The sequence below is a fragment of the Rhinatrema bivittatum genome, chromosome 8, assembly GCF_901001135.1.
Source record: "Rhinatrema bivittatum chromosome 8, aRhiBiv1.1, whole genome shotgun sequence".
Lineage (NCBI taxonomy): Eukaryota > Metazoa > Chordata > Amphibia > Gymnophiona > Rhinatrematidae > Rhinatrema > Rhinatrema bivittatum.
Genome location: NC_042622.1, coordinates 204,536,674 through 204,553,762, shown reverse-complemented (window position 1 = coordinate 204,553,762; position 17,089 = coordinate 204,536,674). Strand labels below are relative to the sequence as shown.

Genomic DNA, 17,089 nt, shown 5'->3' with positions numbered 1-17,089 from the left:
TGCTAATTTCTGTTCCTGAAGTACCACAGATCAGTCTATAGACCCATCCCCTCATTTCTGAAAGACAGTATGATTGTGGTTAATATTTTCAGCAGAAATTAGAACTGTATATAGTTGGGTTCTGGTACCTATATGAAGTTAGTTTTCTGTGACCTTGGATGTGAGGGCTCCAGTTCAAGGGGCTCCAACCTATCTTTATATGTTCGCCCTAGGAGGGAAGATTGTTATTTGAGATTATTGTTGGCTATACATTGGCTTGGGTACAATCAATACTGAGGAACTGCAGGTGGCACTCTCAGTTAAGTATCAGGGCCTGAAAACCTTTTAGTTCTCTGCCTCCATCTGCTGATAGGGATGCAAAACCCACTTGTTTGGACCGATCTGTGTACTACAGGAATGAAAATTAGCAGGTAAGAACCAATTTTCATTTTAGTTTGGAGTCCAGGGAAGAGAATTGTGCTGCTTGGAGATACAGGTTTTATTGGAAGCTAGTTATCCAGGACTCTTGATACTTCTCTGTTGTACCATGTTATCCTCTGTTGGTTGTGGTGTCGTGCATATATTGGAATCTTCAGAGGGGTAGCCTTGTTAGTCTGGTGAAGTGGACTCTGGTCCTCGAAAGCTCATGCCTTAATAAATTGGTTAGTCTATAAGGTACCACCCACCTCTGTCACATTTGCATATTTCAGAGTGGCCATGTTGTCTCTCTTCACATATGGTTTTATCTGCTGTAGTCACTGGAGAAGATAGAAGGCATTCCTTGCAACTATGGTGATTTGAGATTCCATGTTTAGTTTGGAGTCCAGGGAAGAGAACTGTGCTGCTTGGAGATACAGGTTCTATTTGAAGCTAGTTTATCCAGGACTTCTATGTTATACCATGTTATCCTCTGTCAGTTGTGGTGATGTGCTGATTTTATGATGGAGGCTCTCCAGAAGGAGTTCCAGGATTTCATACTTGTTGCTGGGGGCTCTTTTAGCAATCAGGAGTGGATGGTGGTATTTTTGTGGGCATATCAGGGTCAGTGTTGCTAGGAAATTGTTGCGCTGGAGGTAGACCCTTGGCCTGGTGCAGGATTGGTACAGCCCTCTGGTTGGACCCAGGGAGCGCCTGCCACCGGGAGGTGGAGCACACAAGGAGACAGAGGATAGCTGGAGCTTCGCCAATAACAGTCTGGGGTTTCCGCAGGTTGAGCCCTTGGGTACCTGGACCGCCTGGACTTAGGTGGGCCTCAGAGGGTCTCCCAGAGAGGTAGCGAAGAGGTGTGCCCACCACGAGTAAGGGTGTGCGACTGATGCAGAGAGGATGGACCAGACTTGAACTGGAGACTCCGGAGACCTCAGGAAGGTAACAGTTCAGGATGGCTCTCCGGGCAGAACAGGCAGCGCCTGTGGGTCTGGTCAGATGGAAGCCGTGGTCAGAGTCCAAGTAGGTCGGTCTGGAGGTCACAGAAGGCAAGAAGAGAGTGTCCGAGTGAAGCGCAATGGTCAAAGCCAGGGTATCCATCCAGACGTGGTCAGCCAAAGCAAGGGTCAAATCCAAGGTCAGTCCGAGCGAAGTCAAGGCAAGTGAGTGTCAGTTCCAGGCGGCAGTCAACGTGGTCAGGCAGGCAGAGGTCAGTTCCAGGCAGTGGTCAATGTGGTCAGAAGGCAGGCAAAGGTCAGGTCCAGGCAGCGGTCAGTCATAGTCAGGCAAGCAGAGGTCAGTACCATGAATCAGTCCGAAGGGTACTACCAGGGAACGTGGAGCAGGAACAAGACAGATGCTGGAAGATACGGAGGACCACGGGAACACTGGGACACGGAGACGCTGGATCATAGGATCAGACACAGGAGGAAGAAACAGGCAAACTAGAAACACCGAGGGGTCAACCCGATTGCCAAGGCGAGATTCTGGGGACAGAGCCTCACCTTATATACTGTGGCCGTGTGATGTCATCGGAGTGCGTCCGAGCTGGGTTTCCCACGCTTGGCCCTTTAAAAGTACAGAAGTTGGCCGCGCGCGCGTGTGTGTGTGCCTAGGGGCAGGGCCAAGGAGATGGACGAGGTCTGTGGCATGGAAGAGGCCTAGGATGCCTGGAGAAAGCATCGGGGACGTCGGGAGCTGGTGGCTGTGGCAAGGCCGGAACTGGTGGAGGGCAGCGCGAGGTGAGCAGGACCGACCGCGGCACCAACGCAGCCGGGACGCGCAACAGAAATGATCTGACCATGACAGTGAGGTTACATGTAGCTTGCCATCGTTATGTTGGAGGAGGGAGATTGAGGGCAGCAAGATGAGGTTGACACCGAGCAGCAGGACTGGTGGGTTGCACTGGTCCTGCTGCTCGGTGAAGAAGAATTGCAAACTGGTCTCTTTGAACCAATGGCATTGTCACCAATGACAATGAATAGGGGAGTCACAGCTCAATAGGAACTTTGTGATCCATTTCCTGTATTCAGTAATAAAGCACACAAAAGAAGGGATATTTGAGATTTAGTAAAACGACCTAAAAATCAGAACAGTGGAAGTCTCGTTTTTTCAGACACCGTTTGTTATGCCAAACCTTGAATTTCACATCAAATAACATAATTCTTAGCATCCCCTTAGGGAAGCTGAAAGATTTTGCAAGAACAGAGAGCAACTCTAGTTATTAAGCATCCTAGCTTCTGAGAGAGAGAAAAGACCACGTGGAGGGGAGGAGGAGAGAAGGAAAGTCAAGGAAGCGGACATTCTAAATCTCACCATGAATTTTTGATATTGAATTTGCTAAAAAGAAAACCCAAATAAATGTTGACCAGGTCAACATAACAGTTCATCACCTCTGACTTTAGCTGAGCTGGTTTCACTGTCAAAAATGTTTAAAGCTCCATCACTGTACTGTGGTGACCAAAACCATACTTGGTGGTCAAGGAAATCGGGTCCATATCCCTTTCTTCCTTTTTCTAAGCTAGAGGTGCTTTGGGGGAACTTGTCGCACGTGGTCTGAAGACACATGAACAGTTCTTTTAAATGAATTCTGAGGTGACAGCAGTTTAAAGTTAGAATAGGTAGACTTAACCTGAGTCACGCTGATTCAAGGCTGCAGATATTTTTATGGAAAGTTCATCTGTTTCTGGCATGGTGTGAGCTTAAGTACATTGTTTTCCAGCTCAAAATTCCATAAAACTAGTCATGCCTTGAATAATACGGGCCTCAGCTAACTGTAACATAGTAACGACGGCAGAAAAGGACCAAATGGTCCATCCAATCTGCCCAGCAAGCTTCCTATGGTAATATCTGCCTCATCGTGCAGGTTACCCCCCATGTTTCTCTTAAGGGTAGCAACTGCTGCTCTGTGCAGTTAATCCCAAGCCTTATGATAACCCATAAAAATTTACTGCTAGCAACATTTTTACTGGGCGATGAGCCTTCGTGAAAATTCGGACAGTGCTTCTTGACATGCCTTGCTTATGAACTTGACCCTAGAAGCAGCCCTGTGTTTTTTTTTCCCTTCTGCCTGTGTATCCGTACCCTAGACTGTAAAAGCACTTCTGTCACCTATAGATAGGTCCAATATGACTTTCAGAAGTTTCAGCACCATGAGAGGCTCCCTTTACCGAGTGCACTTATGACTCCCAATGTAAGCCAAACTATGTCAGCATTTTTCATTTCTGCTGGCTCCCAGTGAATCAAGAGAGAAAATGCTGTGCATGCTCTCTCTAGAATGTCTTGGGTCCTATTTACTAAGCATTTTTGCCATGGACACAAAATAGGAGAAAACCTTTAGTAAATAGGCCCCTTAGTGATTAATTAAGAGACATCTTGGAGAAGCTGAACGCCCAGGAGAAATCCACCTTCAGAAAAAAGACAAAGACAGTATACATTCTATGTCACATATGAAAAATGGGCTAAGAGAAGTTTGTAAGGACTTAAGAAATAATTTCTCTCATAGAATATTTGGTCTTCACTGCTCCAGCAGTTGGGTTATTTTTGTTTTGGTTTTTTTTTTAATTTTAGATCACTGCTCTGGATTCAAGAGCAGATTACAGGGAAGAGCCTCCCGGTAGAGATGATGGGGGGTAAAAATTGTAACAGAATTCAAGAAGGCATGTGATAAGCACAGGCGATCAGTACTGGGCTTAGAAACAAGGGTAAAACTGAAGATCAAGGAGGGTGTTCGCTATTGTGCAGGAAGGGAGCATGGGCAGATGAAATTGACTTTGTAGCTGTGATCTTCCCTCATGAAGCACATTTCTGTGGTTCCCAGCTTTGTACTTGAAACCAGTTTACATCATGTTATTCTCAGGCCGATATAGTACAGTGCACTCCAGCATTTGGACGCGCGTTTTCGACGCGCTAGCTTTACCCCTTATTCAGTAAGGGGTAAGAGCACGTCAAAAACACACATCCAACCCTCCCCCCAAAACTAATAGCGCCTGCAACATGCAAATGCATGTTGCAGGCGCTATTAGTTATTCCCGCACGATACAGAAAGTAAAATGTGCAGCCAAGCCGCACATTTTACTTTCAGAAATTAGCGCCTACCCAAAGGTAGGCGTTAATTTCTGCCGGCACCGGGAAAGTGCACAGAAAAGCAGTAGAAACTGCTTTTCTGTACACCCTCCGACTTAATATCATGGCGATATTAAGTCGGAGGTTTCAAAAGTTAAAAATTAATTTAAAATTTAAAAAAATGTTTACATCGGCTCGCGGGTTGAAAACCAGACGCTCAATTTTGCCGGCGTCCGGTTTCCAAACCCGCGACTGTCAGCGGGTTTGAGAACCGACCCCGGCAAAATTGAGCTTCGGCTGTCAAACTCGCTGACAGCCGCCGCTCCTGTCCAAAAAGAGGCGCCAGGGATGTGCTAGTGTCCCTAGCGCCTCTTTTTACCGCGGGCCCTAATTTGAATAATTTGTTTTAGTGAATCGCGCTGTGCGCGCTCCGCAAACTTTACTGTATCGGCCTGAGGATAAGCTCATTTAAACGAGGCTATTTGTGCATAGCAAAATAAGCCTTTCTTATGGGAGGTCACCTCTAAAGGACCTTGCTGGTTAGTCCCACGGATACTTTTTCTCCCTGACCTAAACCCGCCTTCGGCAATGCTTCCTCTCCCTGCGGCAGGAAGAACTCGCCGACTGCAGCCACATGGAGGGAGGGCAATCATCAGACAGTTAGACTGTCTGCTTTGAAATTCATCCCTCCAAAACTCCAAAACTACTGTTAATTTATGGGCAGAATTTTTTTTTTTTTCGGGAAAATTTACCCATCTACTTTTAAAACTCCAAAGGTATCCACATAAAGGCAGAGCCCTCCCCAGCTCCATCCCCTGGGAATGGTGTGCAGGGTCCGGGTAAACCGTGCAGGCGGGACGTCCGGGCGTTCATCACCCGCGTATCGGGTGGGTCGTTTTGTAACAGGGCCACATTTGTGGGTGGAGCGCCATTTTACCTCCGGTAATGTCTTTGAAAATTCCCCTTCTTAAATCTTTTAGGTAGGGAAAGACTGAACTTCATTTTTAAATGTTTTAAGTGTTTCCTTGATGTCTGGATGATTTGATGGATGTAGCCAACACATTTCTATCAGCACATCACAGCCCCAATTTTCTGTGTCTGTAGGAAAAGACCTGGATGAGTCCGGCTCTAGATGTCTTTTTCCCTTTTATATATAGATCTAACTATCCATCCATCTATCTATCTCTCTGTATGTCTATCTGTCTATTTATCTATTTGTCTGACTATATCTGTCACATCTATCTATCTATATGTCTATGTCTGTCTATCTGACTATCTGTATATCTATCTATCAATTTGTCTCTATCTATATCTGTCTCATCTATCTATCTATATGTCTATGTCTGTCTGTCTGCCTATCTGTATATCTATCTATTTATCTATTTGTCTCTGACTATATCTCTCATCTATCTATCTGTATATCTATCTATATGTCCGTGTCTGTCTGTCTATCTGTATATCTATCTATTTGTCTCTGTCTGTCTGTCTATCTGTATATCTATCTAGCTGTACATTTAAAATAACAATCAATAGTAGCCATGCAGTCTGTTGTAGATTGCCCAGTTTTGCTTCTTTCCTATCCCTAGCCCACATCCAACACCATATGCAATCCAGGAATAAATTTGGAGGACATTTTGCTACCCTAAGTATTAGAATTGCACGCCTTTTTCCCAAACCAGTCCTGGGTACTCCACAGCCAGTCGGGTTTTCAGGATATCCACCATGAATATCCATGAACTGCTGTATATTTGCGTAACCTGGGGACGTGCACATACACATTGTGAATATCCTGAAAATCTGACTGGCCCTGTGGTCCCCAGGACAGATTTAGAAAGCCCTGTTCTAGGATGGTCCACTGACTGTTTTTCTTGAGACACATTGTTCCAGTCTCGGTTTTCCTCCATGCCACGCAAGGTCTCGTAGTTTATTGTATTTATTTATTTCCAAACTTTTCTGTACCGCTCATTCAGAAAAACCAGTTTCCTACTCAGTTTCCTAAGAAAAGCTGGACTTATCTGCTATCCCTGTATTTGAAAAACAAAATTGACCTGCTCTTTAGGAAACTGCACATCCATTAAGGTCCAAAGTATTTATGATTTTAAGCTATAAAAATAATTCTGGATAGACATTCAGTCATGGAGAAGCAGGAAACCTTAATAGGATCAATTTATATGCTTTAGATTAAAAAAATAACAGAGGCTTCTCTTATTATGCAAGAATAATAAGAGAAGGCTTAGACAGCTGAAGCTGTGGAACAGCATGATATTCAGTTGAAAAATCAAGAGTCAGGAAAACTAAATAGCAAAGATTTTTATTTTTTGCCTGGAGTCCTATATTTGGATGACCAGGGGCCTGATGTACAAAATGGATTCTTCTATTTTAAGTCTGTGGGGAAAATGCTAAGTTCCATTGGCTTCATGTGCCTTCCACAACATGAAGCCAGAGGTGGTGATGATTTGTTTAGGTTACCAATTTGAGGAGCCACCATAGTATCATGGTATTCCCCCTCCACCCCCACCCCAAAAAGCACATATTACAGTAGACATATGTTGCTTTCAAGACTGGACTGTAGGTCCCTTTTCCCAAAGAGGCGCATGAAGTGTAGTCCTGCAGGCCTCTGAAAGACATGTGTGTCAAGGTAGACAGTGTGGTCCCCCATCATGCTAGTTTTTGTGTTGGATTTTGGCAGGACTTGTCCTATGTGTTCCCTGTGGTTGATGGCAATTTACACAGAAAACACATGCATAGTGTGGGACAATGTGAGGTTACTGATTGTGTTGCCATTTAAATGTAAAGTGACGCTCACTCCCACTAAATGCAGCATTTCAGTGCAAGTAGTTTCGACTCCAGAGGTAGACCTCTTTGTTGCAAACATTGTTTTTCCAACTTGAGAAATGGGTGCATGGCAATGGCATGTTATATGAGTTAAACTTTAATTCCTTTCAACCATCATGGGCACCATTTTGTTTTCTTCTAATGCTATCATTGATAAGTCATGCAGACCAATCAGTGTCCAGTATGTGGGCTGGGCCCTCCAACCTGTGCTGCCCTGAGATTAAAAGAACAATCCAAGTGAAAAGTCTTCCCAACCTCCATAATACCTAAAAGATTGTACAGGTGCACTGGATGCTGCCTGCAGACAGCAGAATAGATTGTGTAATATCCTGATCTCCCTTCATGTCCTCATTTTCTATGAATCTCTGTTATTTGAATGTAATGCATTGATTTGATCTAAATGTTCAAGTCATGATTTCTGACTTGAAGAGGAGAAATTCCTGTACATGGCCTTCAGAGAAAGAGCTGGAGGAGAAGGGGAAAAATGTCTTAAAATGCATCAGAGTCGGAGAAAGGTGGGGCAGGGGGGAGGGAGGGAAGACGGCGAGAGTGGCGTCATTATTTCTTTCAAGCAAGAGGATGTCTCTATCTTAAACCAGGAAGAGCCAACAACTGGAAATATCTGATACGAAATAGATGGATAAATGGGAGTGGACACAAAGTAAAGAACTTGGGCTGATTAGGTCAAATCATATCTATACTTAACCAACAATTTAGCACCAAGCAAATGTCTCCAATGTTTTAAGGGGTACACCTGTATGTTTAAGACTTCTATCATTTTTATTTATTTTTATTTTATTTTTACTTTTTTTTTGGTGGTGTAACTGCCTGGTGACTAGACCCAAACCCACTTGGATTGTGCCAACTGTAGCATTGATTAAACTCTTCCCCCTAAATTTTCAAAAGAACTATAGCACTCTTTAGCAAGTGCTAGGAGGCTCTCCAGTATCCCAGTGAATTGTTATACATATCTCTCTCTATATATATAAAAAATAATATATATATATATATATATATTACTGCATGAAAAATTCACTCTACCTCGCTATCACAACCAGATGTTATAGCAGAATTTCTGGCTCTTGTTCATTATAGATAGGCTTTTGTCTTGGCTGGAGCCCCCAGTTCATTCTTGGAAAAACAAGATGTTGATCATCTCTTTGAGTATGTGATTTGAAAGCTGAAGTTGGCAGCTTTGGGCATTACTGGACAGTGCAGGCCCTTTGGCATGGCCAATCAGTGAATTGCCAACTTTAATTGCAACAGTAGTCTCCTATGCTTGAATCTCTCACTGTTTCATTGAGTTCCTCCTGTATAGTCTCTTCCCATCTGACATTGCGTTGATTGTGTTATGGGCTATTGTGTGATGTCCCATTGAGTACATGGGAATATCTCAGGAGATCTCACAACACTCTGAGTTATTTGCACTGTAAAATACAAGTGACAGACTCTGAAGCAATCCCTAAAAATGCAAGAAAAGAAATTTGATAATGTCATCCCATCGACTGCTGCCTGCTTTGTGAACCATTGCCACCTTAGGTGTCAGAAATATTTGCTCATGAGTCTTCTCTAATGGATGCATGTGAGTGATCATCCTCATTACAGGTGTCCAAGCTATCAATTAATAGTGGGTGCCAACTCCTTATTCATTAATCCAGTACATTAAAAAATGATAAATTCATGTGTCTTTGCTTATGGAAAAGAGCATCCATCTGAAATATATCATATGCTCTGACTCCCACAAAAGAGCTGGTGATGCAATTGCCTTTTTTTGTTGCAGGAAGCCGCCTGTGTACTACAGTCAGGTCACAGTTTCATTCTTAATATCAACATAATTGTGACTGATATCATCCATACCAGCTAATAAATGTTATCTTCCATAATACGAACCTTCCATTCAAATTGCAGGCTTCTGTTGCACATTCAGCCTTATAACTTAACACATAGGCCAGCTGTGCAATGTTTTCATTGACAGAAGACCTTAGGGGTCTATTCTACATGGCTCCAGCATATACTGCCATCACAGAAAATACCTGAACTGTACCCAAGATTCCCAGTACTTATCTCAGAGGTCAACACAGCTGTGTATTAGTCATGTAAGTTGCCAGGGTGCAATTCTAGTTTACCTCACACACTAGATCTGATTAGTTCATATGGTCTATGATGTTGTAATTTACATCACATGAGCCAAGTGGATGCCACCCTGTAAGATGCAGTTAGTGATATTGTTGATGATATTGTTGCTACTCCTGGGGATCTTGGTATGGGAGGAATGGGGTGTGAGGGGACTTTAGGGAGCCTTCCTGATGAAACCTAATAAAATAAAACAAAACAAAACAATGTAGAAGTATCACTTATAAGTAATTCAGCTTTGGTCTTGCTATTTGGCAAATGGACTTTTGAAATTGTAGTAATGTGAGCTCCTGGAGTGTTTTTTTGTGATGGATCTTTGGAAATCTCTTCCACCATCTTTATTGGAACATGTGATAAGGCAAAATCATACATTTTCTTCTTCTTTGTAGCACACATGCTTAAACTGTAAGAAAAAAATAGAGAAGGTTGCCCTATAGGCAGTAAACTATATTTGGAAGAAATCTAGACTGCAGCAAAAACTGGAGTTAATGTGATCCATGGGGGCATTTTGTAGTTTTTTGGAGGATCTGGAATAGGGGCTTCCCAAACCTGTCCTAGGGCCTTCTTAGCCAGTTGGGTTTTCACCATGGGCTATCCTCCAAGCTATGCATGAGATAAATAGGGTTTCCAGTGGATGCAAATTTCTCTCATACATATTCATTGTGGCCATCTTGGGATCAGCAGGACAGGTTTGGGAGGCTCTGATCTAGAATGATGTTAGCTGTTGGTGCAGGTAAAGAAGGGAATTTAATTCTTGCTAGGATTGCCACTTACCAGGTCATACTGGTCATGTTGAGTCTTGGCATCACTAAATGTCTGGGCCAAGTTCGTACTCTTATGGGAATAAAATCAACAGTTCTACATACTAGCTCAACCTTCCTTATGACCTGGACAGATCTGGTAATTCTAGTTTTTCTTCCATTTAAACCCCCCACTAGAAGTGTATTTGGCCTCTTTTTTTGTGTACATGTGCCCAGCCAAATTTGAGAGAGTCCGTTTTTTCCCCGCTTCAATAATTTACTTTCCTGGGAACCTAAAGATAATGCAAAGACTGGTTTTCGTGACCCCCAATTATCAAGAACAGCTGAGCCTATGCCAGATCCCTTTTGTAACTTGCATTTCAATGTAATTTGGTAGTTCAGGACTACAACTACCAGAATGCACCGAGGTGGGAGCCAATGCTCACTTGCCCCCTTGAGGGCCAGGAGCCATTCCAAGAACTCTAAGTGAACCCCCAACCCTAAATTCAGGCACCGGATGAAATGACACTATCAAAGGGCTTTCCTGTAATCACAAGAACCAATGGAAAACTAATAAGCAGCAGATAATTGGCCTCATACATGAATGAGGATTCAGAATCCTAGGAGAAGTGGGTTTGTGTCGATTTTTTTTATTATTTTTTTTTCTCTTTCTCTCTGTTTTTATCTCTCTCTTGCATTTTTGTGAATCTAATGATGCACTTACGTTGCCCCGCTTTTCCCTTCTCTTCATACCTTACCTACTAAAGGAGGAAATGCCACTTTTTTGGTAAGTGGATCCTGACCAAGAGAGACTTAAATCAGAATTATAAAAAAAAAAAAAAAAAAGGGGACAATTTAAAAAAAAAAGCAAACAAACATGAGCTTTGGGTACTGATGAGAGCTCTGCAGTACTCTGCCAAAAAGACATTAAAAGAAAAAAACTGTATCCCAGAAAAAGTTCAGAATTTTTTTTTTTTTATTTCAGTAACTGTTACATTTGTGAATTTGGATTTTTTTTCCCTTTGTTTCTTTTATCGATTCGTTTGTTCCCTCTCTTCTCCCCGCCCCCTCCCCACTTCCGCCCCTCGCACCCTTTCCGTTTCTGTGCTGTTTGGTCCGGGTGTCTCATTCTCTCTTTGATCTGTTACAGTATTTACCCTTCTTCCTTCCCTCCCCTCCCCCCCCCCCCCCCCCCCCCCCCAACGGTCTATTGCTTTTCTGTCCCTGGAGTATGCTTTTGTTTTCCCCGCTTACATAGATTCTTTATACTTTGTCCACTTTTGATCTATATCAGGTACCGTGATAATAATTTTGATGATTTACTGCCCCTCCCACCTCTTTCTTTACGATTCCGTTCAGTTACTTTCTTTGTGTTTTGCATGTGAAAATTTGCATGTGCTGCATTGTTGGGGGTCAGAAGGCTAAGAACGAGGCTAGTCTCAGTGTAGCGTCTCTGTGTAGCGTGCAGTATGCAATGTACAGTAAACTGACATTTGTAAATCCTGCCTTTACTGAATAACTTCTTAGTAAAGCCCCCCTTTTTCCCCCTCTTGTCTTCCTCTTTTGCTTTTTTTTTTTTTTTTTTTTACTTTCTCCCTACTAGAAGCTGAATTCAATGTCCCCTTCTTCGCGGTCAGAGGTCAAGAAAGAGTCCTCGTCCCCCCGCAGAGGCAGCAAGCGGGAACCCAGGAGCTCCCGGTCCCTCTCTCCGGGGAAAGGCGACAGGTGCTGTGCGGGGGACAAGAGCTCGCACAGGCGGAGACGGTCCAGGGTACGAGCCAAGCCGAAGCCGGGAGCCACCAAGGAGTCGCCGGCACGCTCTGTGAGCCACACGGGCTACAGCAGTGACTCCGAGGGCTCGACCTGTTCGCACTCGGGGCCTGCGACGGCGGTCGCGGACAAGAACCACGGCGCAGCGGTGAAAAAGTAAGAGCTACCACATCGCCATTCCTGCAAACAGCAGAAGTTGAGTTTAAGTGAGTGGAGAATGGCAAAGTTGGCAGGTGAAAACTGGCTTTCTTCTTCAGAACTGTAAATTTACAGAAACTGAGGATCTGACGGCACAGGAGGACCATAAGGCCCAGTGGTGTACCGCGGGTCTCCGGCGCCTGGGGGGGCCAATGCATTTGTGCGCCTCTCCAGCCCCTCTCCTTCCCAGTCCTTCTTGTACTAATGCTTAAGGTCACATAAAATCAGTGGCATCTCTAGACAGAAGAATTTGGGGGGCAAGCCAAAAGGACCTTTCCACACGTCCCACCCACCAGCATAGCATGGCCCCTTGCCTTAAAATTGCCTATAAAAATAAAGTCTCAGCAAAAAAGTCCCAAGGCTCTTCTGCATAATTTTTAAAAAGCTGACCAGTTTTCACCTTTCTAGTAAAACTACTATTAAAATGATTTGATAGCCTCATTCAACTAATTCTATAAGGCTATGAATCTATACAGGAAGGGACAGAATGTCAATATAAATCCTGTACCTCCAGTCCTGTAGCGCTGCATATCCACAGAAATTCCCCCAACAATAGAGATTGGATGTTTTTCTTACAGCTCATCATACAAAAAAAAATATTTTACATTTTGGTGTCACCTCACAGTAACAGCAGCACAAACACCTTCCACCGCCAGACACATTATGAACTAATACAAAACCCCACAAAAAAGACACTCAAAATCTATATAGCAAACCTATCATAACATAACAGTAGTAACACCAAGAACTCAAACAACAAGAACTCTACCTGTGAAAAAAACATCACTGTAAATATTACACTGAGTCCCAGAATACAAATACTTCACCCTACTGGGGAAATGAAGCGAACCCAATTGCTTTAGATCCCTACACAGACACTACACACTAGCATAATCTCTCACCTTGGTCACACACACAGAGCAGAGACAGACCCTCACCAAATACAGCATAAAGGATCACAAATTAGAACCAGCAATATGCAGACATAAACTGAAATAGAAACTCCAAGAAGCCAGTCTCTGTGGGCAACAATGGAAAACCAGAGCTACCACTCCTCATAAAACAAACAAAATCAAGAAACATACAGCATCAATTGTAATAGTAACATCATATTAATAAAAGAATAAATATTTCAAAACTACTGGCAAATAGAATAACATTTTTTTAAATTTCCCAGTCACCAATAAAATATTTCAAAACAGCATGCATATCAAATAACACCCAGTAATTAAAACTAATAAGGATTTTAAAAAGCCCCTGCTGAAAATACCTGGGAACTCTTGATTTCCAGTCAACCTGAGATTTTCGAGGTTTAGGGGGCTAGGGGAGCATATAAACTTTATCCTCTTTCTCTCACACACACACTCACATGTCCATTCTAACATACAACCACATACATGCTTTCATACATACCCACAACCTTTCTCTCTCACAGACATACACACACTCTCATACACAGGCTCTAAGACCTTCTCTCTCCTCCCACCCACAAGCTCTTACTCCCCCAGATTCCCTCATACACACACACACTCTCTCACTGTCACTGGCTTTCTCATACATTTACACACACACACATGCACTCACTCTCACTGGCTCCCTCATACATTTACACACACACACACACACACACACATACTAACTCTCACATACTAACTCTCACTGACTCCACCACACCAGGCAAGCTCCCATTCATTCTCACACACACAGACTCCTAGGCAGGCTCCATTCTCAGACAGACCCCCAGGCAGGCACCCATTCATTCACACACACACGCACAGACCCAGGTAGGCTCCCATTCATACACTTGCACACCCTGAAGGCAGGCCTCCTTCTTTCTTTTGCTAGCAGTCTCAGAGCCTCTCTCACTCCGCTGCTGCTGCTGTTACTGCTGCCATGTGGCAATTGGAGAGGAGCTGCTACTGGCACTGAAGCCCATTCTGCTGCCTCCTCTGTGCAGGCCCCACAATATTAAACATTTGTGGGGCTAGCACTTTCTCCATGCTGATCTCATGCATCGCAAGATCAGCATAAAGATAGTGCTACTCTCGCGAGTTTTAATACCACAAACCGGCACAGACAACAGGAAGGCGCACTTCTCTGCTCAGCCGCAGATGGGATGAGGTCCACTGGAGGCCGCACAGCCTCTCTTCCTGTTTTTCGGCTGCTGGTGGGATGGGGTCCATTAGCAGCCGCATGGGCCTCCCTGTGTCCGCCATCAGCGCCCCCCTACAGCCCTGCGCTCGGACATTGGCCCCCCCCCACACTCCCCCCTCGGTACACTACTGATAAGGCCCGTCAGTTCTGCCCACTTTATGTCATAGACCAGGGCTTCCTTTACCTGTCTGGGTGACTCCCATAGCCAGTCTTCATTTCATCATATCCACAGTGAATATACATGAGATATATTTGCATACACTGAATCTCCAATGAAGGCAAATTTATCTCCTGCATCTTCATTGTGGAAATCCTGAAACCATGACTGGCTGGAGACCTCAGTCGCTCTCTGGCTTTACAAAAGGTGGCAGTAATTTGACAGTTTACCTTAAAACTGAAGCCTGATGGAGGCATTAGGACCTCCTCGGAATCTTTCTGCTTTTTTTTGTTTCGGCCAGTGGGAAGAATAAGGAGTCTTCATGACACCACTCAGTCCATGAACGGCTCTGTACCTGTCCTCTGGTCCTTATGGTCCTCTCCCCAAGTTTGGTTGTCAGGATATCGAGAATGAATATTCATCAGCTAGCCCCCACCACACATTTCAAATTAAAACAAAACATCACAGTGTGCACAAGAAGAATGCTTTACATCTCATGGTGACCAGGACTGTGACCAGAGAGCCCAATGCCCTGGGCAGTGGTTGCAGTCTGTGCCTCCCTATCTGCATCCCACATCCCCAGCTGACTGTACAGCTCCTGTAGCTTGCCCTCTCCTCCACGATGGGGCAGGTTTTAGGCCAGCTCGGGAGTGCACGGACATGTCCAGGGTAAGGGGAGGATATGGAAGGGGGCCAAGCAGAACATGGCTCGCCCCTCTCACCTCCATCCTCTGGTGTCCCCTGGTTTTGCGGCCTGCTAAACTTAGGAACCTCAATCTAGATGAAATGAAATTTAGGTGCCTACGTTTAGGAGAATTTTCAGCCAAAAAATGTAGGAATATAATAAGTTTGGCAAAAAGAAGTTTTTTAAATTTAGGAACCTAAAACTTAGGTGCTTCAGTGAAGCACGGAGCCTTTTCTTTGAAAACTGGTCCCATGCATTCATTAAATCAAGGCGTTGGGCTAAGGGTCATAAAGGTGAATTTTAAAAGTCTGGCATGCACCCAAACTAGGACATATGTGCACAAATTGGGCCAGCATGCACAGAGCAGATTTTAAAAGCCACCTGAGTATGCACATATTTCCCGCTCCTTGCACAAGTAAAAAGTTCACAAAAAATGGCGGGAAATGGGTGTGGTCTAGGCGGGTATGTTGGGGCTTGTCCAAGAGATGAGTGCATAAATACGCGCACTGGTGTGTGCTGGGGTCCCCTGCTGCATAACTTCACTTCTGCTATGGCTTGGCATGTAAGTAGTAAAACAATAAAATATAGGCAGATCAGCAGGGTTTTAAAGGAAGGGGCTAACAGGGCAGAAGGAAGGCTATTAAACTAGGGGTTTTACAAGTCATAAGAACAAAAGAAATTGCCATGTTGGGTCAGACCAAGGGTCCATCAAGCCCAACATCCTGTTTCCAACAGAGGCCAAACCAGGCCACAAGAACCTGGCAATTACCCAAACACTAAGAAGATCCCATGCTACTGATGCAATTAATAGCAGTGGTTATTCCCTAAGGGGTAGATTTTAAGAGGCGCGCGAACAGCCTACTTTTGCTTGCGCATCAGACTCAAGCAAAAGTACGCTGGATTTTAGTAGATACGCGCGGAGCCGCGCGTATCCACTAAAATCCTGGATCGGCGCGCGCAAGGCTATCGATTTTGTATAGCCTGCACGCGCCGAGCCGCGCTGCCTCCCCCCGTTCCCTCCAAGGCCGCTCCGAAATCGGAGCGGCCTCGGAGGGAACTTTCCTTTGCCCTCCCCTCACCTTACCCTCCCTTCCCCTACCTAACCCACCCACCCGGCCCTGTCTACACCCCCCCCTTACCGTTGTCGGGGGATTTACGCCTCCCGGAGGGAGACGTAAATCCCCGCGCGCCAGCGGGCCTGCTGCGCGCCGGGCCGCGACCTGGGGGCGGGTACGGAGGGCGCGGCCACGCCCCCGGGCCGTAGCCACGCCCCGTACCCGCCCCCAAAACGCGGCCGACACGCCCCCGAAACGCCGCGTCGACCGGGCCCGCCCCCCGACACGCCCCCCGACACGCCCCCCTCCGAAAACCCCGGGACGTACGCGAGTCCCGGGGTCTGCGCGCGCCGGTAGGCCTATGTAAAATAGGCTTACCGGCGCGCAGGGCCCTGCTCGCCTAAATCCGCCCGGTTTTGGGCGGATTTAGGCGAGCAGGGCGCTGAAAATCCGCCCCTAAGTAAACTTGATTAATAGCAGTTAATTGACTTCTCCTCTAAGAACTTATCCAAAACTTTTTTAAACCAAGCTACACTAACTGCCCTAACCACGTCCTCTGGCAACAAATTCCAGAGTTTAATTGTGCATTGAGTGAAAAAGAATTTTCTCCGATTAGTCTTAAATGTGCTACTTGCTAATTTCATGGAATGCCCCTTGTCCTTCTATTATCTGAAAGTGTAAATAACCGAGTCACATCTACTCTTGAACGAGTAGATGTGACTCGGTTATTTACACTTTCAGATAATAGAAGGACAAGGGGGCATTCCATGAAATTAGCAAGTAGCACATTTAAGACTAATCGGAGAAAAGCCGACTCTTCTCCAAGCTGAACAGCCCTAACCTCTTCAACCTTTCCTCATAGGGGAGCTGTTCCATCCCCTTTATCATTTTC

At 44.9% G+C, this 17,089-nt stretch overlaps 1 protein-coding gene across 1 annotated transcript in view; it reads left to right on the top strand.

Moving 5' to 3' along the window:
* The window catches only part of SRRM3 (serine/arginine repetitive matrix 3), a 236,955-nt gene that overhangs the window by 190,687 nt on the left and 29,179 nt on the right, over window positions 1-17,089 (top strand). The window contains exon 10 of the mRNA XM_029613117.1: window positions 11,782-12,104. Coding sequence (XP_029468977.1) covers window positions 11,782-12,104 — 323 coding nt within the window. The remainder of the gene's footprint in view (window positions 1-11,781; window positions 12,105-17,089) is intronic.